The sequence below is a fragment of the Sycon ciliatum genome, chromosome 5 (assembly GCF_964019385.1).
Source record: "Sycon ciliatum chromosome 5, ocSycCili1.1, whole genome shotgun sequence".
NCBI classification, from domain to species: domain Eukaryota; kingdom Metazoa; phylum Porifera; class Calcarea; order Leucosolenida; family Sycettidae; genus Sycon; species Sycon ciliatum.
Window position 1 is genome coordinate 20,970,588 of NC_088647.1, and position 8,800 is coordinate 20,979,387.

At 46.6% G+C, this 8,800-nt stretch overlaps 1 protein-coding gene across 1 annotated transcript in view; it reads left to right on the plus strand.

Annotated features, from left to right (window-relative positions):
- Positions 1-6,633, plus strand: part of LOC135818000 (uncharacterized) — an 8,002-nt gene extending 1,369 nt beyond the window's left edge. Inside the window, exons 3-6 of the mRNA XM_065331313.1 lie at positions 1,391-1,476; positions 2,785-2,893; positions 4,711-4,865; positions 6,142-6,633. Of these exons, the coding sequence (XP_065187385.1) occupies positions 1,420-1,476; positions 2,785-2,893; positions 4,711-4,865; positions 6,142-6,207 (387 nt within the window). The 5' untranslated portion in view covers positions 1,391-1,419 and the 3' untranslated portion in view covers positions 6,208-6,633. The remainder of the gene's footprint in view (positions 1-1,390; positions 1,477-2,784; positions 2,894-4,710; positions 4,866-6,141) is intronic.
- Positions 6,634-8,800: the final 2,167 nt, after the last annotated feature.

An 8,800-nucleotide genomic window follows, 5' to 3' on the forward strand; every position in this document is an offset into this window, starting at 1 on the left:
CATCAAGGCAAAAAAGCATAGCGTAGGGCCCTGATCTTCCAAGCTCTCTCGTTTTTTACTGAATACCACAGAACCATCAGATGCTGCACTGCGGGGGCGGTGGCATATTGGATGGAAGTGGGGGCGGGGCAAAAGAAACTCCTCCGACCAAAGATCTCGGATTCATCGTTACTCATGTGCGCCGATACATGGGAGGAAATAACATGTGTATCCAAGAGGGAAACACCGAATTTGCAAATGATAATGGGGAGAATTTGAGATTGAGATAGGACATGACAATAGTAAAAGCGTATAGTATGCACCTCCCATGTGGGTATGCTAGTTCCTGGGCAAGCGTCACTCAGGCACAAGTACCGTATTTTGCAGAGTACGAGCCGCTCGTTAAACACCAATAATTTACCCCGAAACGTCAGTGCAATTATTCTATGATGGTCAAATTCACCGTCATAAACATGGTGGATGTCTGTATAGCGTGGCAAGAAAATCTGGGTGCAGCTTATACTCCGGAAAATGCGGTGTTTGTGTACGTTTGCGTGGCTCATTGCAGAGCAAGACCTGGTACCATATGACAAGGGCAACTTCGGACAAGTTAGACAACTCTAAGCACTTGTACATGTGTATGAAAGCCACAGAAAGAGTTCACCGTGACACCTGACCACCCCGACCGCTCTACAACGAACTTAGGATGGACCTTCAAATGTTGTCCGGTAGACAGGTGGCCTCCGTATCCAATGTCGTTTACTGGAAGTAACATCCCTTAACATCCCTTTTACAAGTATGGTGCATGTATTGTTATTCCATATTCACTGGCTGAGGGAATGGAAAAGGGACAAAATCTGAAGAAAAAATGATTGTCACCACCAGAACTCGAACCGGGGACCTTCACTCGAGGCCAGCGATGCTCTAAGCACTGAGCCACGGTGTAGCCGTCATCCAAGATGTTATAATTATTATTCCACAATCACAATGACGCAATGTAATAAAACATTTGATGTGGGTGTTTCAACCAGCTATGGAGGGGAAAGCTGAGAAAAAGAAGGAGTAAAAAAAAAAAAGGAAATTATCGTGTCCGTTCCCGAAGGGAACTCACGGCGGCCGCTAACACCCGATAAACCCTTGCGGCAGATGCAGCGCCTAACGGTGGGGGGTGAGTGGATAAGTCTCACAACCACTGGCACAAGTGCCGAAAACGACCCCATTAGCTGCATCCATGTACCCCTTGTGCCTGGCCACAAGTTCCCAGTTGACTGTGGGTAGCAGCACGGCTGGAAAACCGCTCCCAGGCAGGACTTGAACCAGGTACCTCTCGTATCTCAATCATGGAGTAGATGGTTGCCATACCAGATTGGTCACCTTGACAAGTTTTTCTGCCATTGTTTGTATGCCGCAGGAGACCAATCTCGCCTTCAGAAGACAAGAATGAAGTCCAGTATGAGCGAGAGTGGTGTTTCTCTCAGCGGCAAGGAGGGAAGAAAGGTATGCAAACGCACTCTTGTTATTGTTTGCTTTGGGTTTTGTGAACCAAGTTGAACAGGAATCTCTCGTACATGTCGATATGCATTGCATCGTGTAGTGCAATTACCCTGTACTATTTATTGTGTTGTTCATTGTGATGACAGTTCTCAAACTACCTTCATCTAGCCATATGCATGTGCATATGAGCAAGCGCTGCATTGTAGTGGGCAGCCTATGGCCTCCGTTTTTTGCAGTTTTGTTTGTGGGGGATTTAGCTGTTGCTCTCTTTGTTTCCCTCTTCTCATTGTTTGGGAGATCTTCCCATGGTTCTGAATGCCACGGAAACTCCAAGGCATTGCACTCAGAAGATGACACAAGATTATTGCATGGTAGGGGCGACGGTTCGATACCGGAACGGCTTGACAGCCAAATTTGTATAGACCCAAACCGATCATCAGCGTTGATTGTTCACTTGAAATATGTTTGTGGAAGGAAACTGGCATGTTGAAGTTTGCTCTGAGGCCAGAGTCAATCGAACTGAGCCACTCCTTTGTGTTGACCCATTGCCTCCAAGTTGCCCAATTTTTCGCTTCAAATCAGAGGTGGCTCCAAACCGGACAGGTTTTAGGGTGCACGTCAAATTCACTCTGGGTCTGAAATTAGGTAATTGCTATCGCTCCACGACGGCCAGTACAGAGTAACAGTAAGCCTTGTGTGTGCTTCCATTAGTTTTGATTGGTATGCGGTGCTTTATTGGCGAGAGGCAAGTCGCTGGTTACTTGCGACAAGAAGTTGATTTTTCGAAAGTCGTAAAACTCAAGTCGCAGTGCGAAGCAACACGTCAAAAACTCACCTGCTTGGTATGGCACTTCTGGTCATCGCAGAGCCATGAAATTTTGGATCGGAGTATAACACATCGTAGTCTCACTGTGACATATGTTTTCTAATCAAAATACCAAGAGAGAAAGTGAATATTGAGTCCGTTCCGGTTTGCAATCTATGTCCTATTTAAAACTGACGCCTCTACATAGTGTGGCGGAGGTGCGCTTTGGCCCTGGGTATAAAAGTTAACGTGATCCGTGCACGATGCATTACGCAGTTGAGCGATCTAGGCCGTGGCCTGCTTGCCTCAAATAGATGGAAGCTGGCAATTTCTGTCACATTCCGACTCGAAACAGACCTTCCCCACATTGCTTCATGCTTCATTACCCCCCCCCCCCCCCCTTAATGCCTTGTGACAACTAGGATATCTTTCGCGCTTTAAAAGTGACCAGCCCTTTACATCATTATCGCAGCAGGGCTCAGATCGTTTCTGCTTCTGTCCTGCAGTCAGGCGAGGATGGCGAGCCGTATAACGCACTGCTGGACGACGTGGCTGCGCAAGATGGCAAGCAGTGGTGCATGGGCAACCTGACGCTGGTATCTCTAGACCTCACCGGTAAGGGTGCGGTGACGTCATGCTATGCGTCATGATAATGTAATGGTGATGTAATGGTAAGGCCATGATGTTTGCATAAGCAAACAGTGGTGCATGGGCAACCTGACACTGGCGTCTCTGGACCTCACCCGTAAGGGTGCGGTGATGTCATGCTTATGTCACAATGATGTAATGGTGAGGTCATCATAGTCGGATACTTGTAGCTCTACAATATCACCATGAACTGAGCATGATTGTATTGCGCAATGCTCTGCTCCTATTCGTGAAGACAACAAGCGGCAGTATCTTCTCTAAGCCATTTGTTCCATACATGTACATGAAAGTTCCCCGTACAAAACTGAAATACTGCTGCCAGCGGTAGATACCTTTCAGACCTACTCACCAGGGAAAGTCCCTTTACATGGGTCTAAGTGAGGGAACTCTAAAATATTGCCAGTACAAGGACTCGTCGCAGTTAAATTATCAATGCCAAAATGGCTAATGCATTTTCCGGAGTATAAGCCGCACTGGAGTATAAGCCATACCCATTTTCCGGAGTATAAAGCCGCACTGGAGTACGAGTATAAACCGCACCCACATTCTTTTGTCATGAAAGTACAGATGTCTACCCCATTTATCGCCGTTAATTTGACCATCGGATTATAAGCCGCAGCGACATTTTCTGGGTGAATTCCTGTTGTTTAAGGTGCGTCTTACACTATGTAAAATACGCTCCTGACATGACTACAATACGGTATTAGCGTTACTACTGCCGTCCTCAGAAATAGCGTTGTTTACTTGAGTCCTGCTCGATGAATTGCAATCGCTAGAGTCACGTTCTCACTCGCCCTGCATCGGTTCTCATCCAGGGCGTAGCAGCCGGTCCGGCCGGACCACTTTTTTTTAACACAAAGCCAAAAGTGCCCAGAATGCGGGATTTTGCACCCTAATTTCAAAATGTTCCCAGGCGAGAGCCCCCGGACCCCCTCCTTCCGGCCAGACCACCTCCAACGACGGTGCTACGCGCCTGTCATCCCAGTGTTGTGTTGGGGTCTAGGGTTGCACGGCACGGGACGCGCTCTTGTCTCGTGTGATCGGATTTCTTTGAGCAGCACTGTAGCACTAGTTACTCTAGTATGCACGTGTGTACTTAGAATGCTGTCAGCCCGGAGAGGGAAAGTCCCTGGTTTGAGTTCTGGTGATGACACTGATGCCCATCCACACTTCCCCTTCCTCAAACTCGCCAATATGGGTCCGCAGCAGTCACTGATAGCAGCATCAACATCAGTGATTTCTTTACTCCTTTGTTAACAGTTCTTCTTTCCTTTGTTGCCAAAGTTCCCTGAAGAGCAGTAATTATAATGTTTCTATGGCAATGCATACAATGGTGACGTGTTGGTGGTCGGATATCAATCCGTGGAATTTTACTTACGGAAAATTTGGATCACTCTGCATGGTTGTGTGTGTGTGTGTCTGTTTGTGTGTCTTCTTGTGTGTGTGTGTGTGTGTCTGTGTGTGTCTATCTGTCTGTGTGTCTGTCTGTCTGTCTCTGTGCACCACACTCCGCACTGCAAAGGTAGCAGATAGTCCCTTCGCTATCATTGCCATTGGTAATGGGCATGTTTAATGTTCAAGGTGTGTGCGCGCGTGTGTGTGTGTGTATGTGTGTGTGTGTGTGTGTGTGTGTGCGTGTGTGTGTGTTTGTGTATGTGTGTGTGTGCGCGTGTGTGTGCGCGCGTGTGTGTGTGTGTGTATGTGTTTGTGTGTATGTGTGTGTGTGTGTGTGTGCGCACGTATTTGGGTTTGTTTCTGCACGGACGCGTGCACGTGCTCAACAGAGAATGCTGCGATGACGATGGAAGCCGTCGACCGATTCTTTGCCGTTCTCCAATACCAGAAGGTAGCGTGTCAGGAGCGTACCGCACCACGACAGGGCCTCATGAACCTGCAGTGCTGGCCCAAGTACATCTGTCCAAATTTGAGCAGTGACGAGGTACGGCACACCGGCGGAGTATAAAGCTAGGTGTACAATCCGATAATCACTTCCATGACAGTCACTCTAACGTTCCATGTACTTGCTGAAAAAATACAGTCAACTTTGCGTATAACGACACTCGGCCGGGCATCAGAAAAGTGTCCTTATTCGCAAAGTGTCGTTCTACCCCAAGTCTCATTACACCTTACAGGTAGAATTGACTTTGCTCTGCGCATGGACATTCTGTCGTTATTCGCGAATTGTTGTTATATCCGCAGTCGTTATTAGCCAAGTTGACTGTTTGCTGCATTTCTGATATTTTTCTGAGCATCTTGGTGCCGGACTCAACAGTCAAAACGTCGACAGAACACACTCCGGTATTTGAACTCTACTCTAGAAAACATGGATGTAGCGAATGGGATTTCGGCATTTGGCCTCTGGCTGGTGGGTCTGATCTATCCTCCCCCACCATTCAGGAGCCGCAGCTGACGCCTGATCATGGAATGGTGGCGTCCCACGGAAGTCAGCAGCGCTTCCGCCCCTGTTCAGATAACCACGGCATGGCCAGGTTTTGTCAACAATTCGGAATACGAAACAGTGATGAGGATAGGTCAGATCTGTCAGGTTTTAACAAAAACAAACTGCCAGTCCCTATTATACTATTTGATACTGGAAGTCTGCGTGCAACTCTAGCTTCCCCGAGAGTCAAATGTATGTCTGCCCATACGTGCTTGTGCTTAACTTTTCCATATCAAGCAGTCGGTCTGGCAAGCCTGGCCAAACTCACAGCCTATCCCTTCATACGTCTGACCAGTTCCAGTCGGTTACTGAGCTTTAATGTTTTCTTAGAGATTCCGTTTTGTCGTTTCTTATCACCTCCGCCTTTCCCTTCCCTTCCTTCTTTGCTTCTTTCCTTCTAATATTCATGTTGATGTTATAGGGACCAGCTCCCATTTAATGCGAGAAGGTACAGTGTCCAACAATGGTGTGTAGTCATTGTATGCCAAAGTTGAATAAACACAAACAAATAACAAACGAACGAACAAGATTACCGTGCCCAATACTGTGCAGAGTCCATAGCAGAAATGTATGATTGTATTCTTGTGTGTTTGTGTGTATGTGTATGTATGTATGTGTGTGTATGTGTATGTGTGTGTGTGTGTGTGTGTGTGTGTGTGTTTGTGCCTGTGTGTGTATGTGTGTGTGCCTGTGAGTGCACATGTGTGTGTGTGTGTGTGTGTGTGTCTGTGTGCCTGTGTGCGTGCGTACATATTTGTGTGCTATTTCTCTCTAGGCTGATGAGGAACATGAGTATCGCATGCCACCCACGGATTTTGAAGTTGCAAGGCTGAAGATGTAGCAGATGCTCATTGACATCAACCCTATCGAACGTAAGAAGCGTTTGAAGGAAGAGAGAGAGAGGGAAGCAGCCAGTGCTCTGAGTGCTGATTCCACCACCGCAACGTAGAGAAAAACACCAGATTCGCAAACGTATAGGAAAAAGACAGGTCAATTTTGCCGCTCTCTTAGGCTCAGGCTGTTTGTTTTAGACCACCCTGTTGCCTGAGAATGGGAAAGCAACATGAAACCCAGACTTGCAAGCAAGATTTTTCTTTCTGACTCTACTTCTGCTCCAATTTCTCTCTCTCTCTCTCTCTTCTCTCTCTCTCTCTCTCTCTCTCTCTCTCTCTCTCTCTCTCTCTCTCTCTCTCTCTCCCTCTCTCTCTCTCTCCATGTTGTAAACCTGGTGATGTATAGTGGCACGACAGGAAATCTGGTGCACGAACGGAACAAAGCTACCAGAAGTGTTATCATCACAGAAATGCTGTGCAGAGTTTTGTCTTTTTCATGATATCTCAATTAGGTGAATGTCTACAATTAGATATCTAATCTATGTTATGCTTGGACACCGAAAGAAAATCACGGTGGTGAACGCGACAGTGTAGTAAACGTGTAAAATTTTGCTATGAGCCTCGTCTATTCCCTAAGCAATTAGACTATTCACAAGGATCAGTCCTATCTTGGCCATAAAACATGGAATAATTTAATTAGTGAAAATTCGGATTGAGGTGGCAACGTTTTGATGGCCAGTGAGCAGCTGTGTACCTTATAATAGTACTATGCACAATTGCAAATAGATGAACATGGAGTGCATGTGTAGGGCGGCTGCGCGGGGGGGGGGGGGTAGGCAAAACATCGATTTTAGGCGAATTCAGTGTGCGAAATTGGCAAATTCGGCGCAATTATCGACGATTTCTTCACAGCCATTGATTTCGTCGTCTTTTCTTGCTGACCGGTTTCGGAAATGCCTACAGTCACAGTTACCTTTAACAGTATGCTGGTTACCATGGTTACAGGGATTGTATTTGGATGCTGCTAAGGCACAAAAACATGATGATTTCTTCAAAACCACAGTTTTCGGTGAATTTTTCAGCCAGCCGATTTGGGAAATGCCTGGGGGGGGGGGGTGCATGGCACTATCCCAGCAACTGTTAGCGAGTATAATTTTAAGCAAAGTGTTAAAAGCTAGAAAATCTGAAGATGTTGCTGCTCCATAAGTTCCTTGAACTCGGAAGCAGGATTCAATGCTCAGGGTTCTAGCCAAAGGGGTAGGGGGGGGGGGGAGGCAGCCCCCCCCCCCCCCCCTACCCCACCCACCACCTGCACCCACCAAGTGTATGGTCCAGTAACAGTGTAAATCCACCACTGTGTCAATCAGAGTTATCCCATGGTACGGTACTATAGGCCTGTTTCAACCAACCAGGAGCCTTGCTGACCGGGAAATAATAGCCAATACAATCCCGCGCGGGATGATATTCATTATTAACTGGGTTCACTTTTACCGTACCTACGGTGCACCCTGCCTTGGCATGCACCCACCCCCTCTCGATTTGATGCAATGTATCTTGCCACTGGAGTCCTTTCAATCAGAAACCCAGCGACAAAATGCACTACACAGAACCGTGAGAGGGTGGGAGCATGCCAATGCAGAGTGCACCGTCGGCACAGTAAAAGTGAAGCACTCACCTGAACTGAGAGAACTAATACTTACCTCCGCCACTACGTCCAAAACCAGATCCCACACAAATAGACTACGAACTCCGATCACTGTTCAACTCAACCCTACGACACAAAGGAGACTTCGAAGTGCATCAGTTCTCATGCACTCTTTGTAAACTCGAAACCTACACAAAGTATCACCATCCGAGTGAATACTACTAATTGCAGGTGCATGGAGAGATACCGTGACAACACGAAAAGTACAAGACGTGAAAGTGAGAGGAAAAATCTTGTACAGAATATTCAACGATGTGAAAGAAAAGGAGCTAAGCAATGCATGTTTGATGCAGAAATGGTGTGAAGAAATCTGCATGCAAGATGCGACCTGCAGTCATTATCATGACATTGTATCCAGTACGATTACCACAAGAGCCATCTAAAATGTAGATGCTGCTACAAATCCAGTATGCCTATAACAAGGTCAACGTTCTTCTGCTTGCATAGTGGCCGATAGTGATACAACCAAGAGTTTTGATACAATGAAATGCACTTTACTCACAGGTGCCAATATCCGACAAGATGTACAATGTAGTTACTGCCTGCACGGAAAGTGTTCAGCAAGGATTCCAAACCGTTGAAAGTTCCACGCCCATCCAATGACAAGGAAGTCAGCGCCAGCATCCATAATGACGTTGTATCTCGCCGTGACTTGAAGTATGGCCCTTACCTACTTTGAACCAATTGTATGATCACAGTGATCGTCAATACTGCATATAATAACAGTGCAATCTTCGTCAATTCTCTAGTCCAACTACTAAATGCAACGTGTCCATCGTTCTCAAACCTTGACTGGATTGAAAAGAAAGGCAGCATCTTGTTTTTGGTATAGCTGTACCTTGGTAATTGTATTCAGAACGCACTTGCGTCGATCCCCAAAATGCGTAGATGTACCT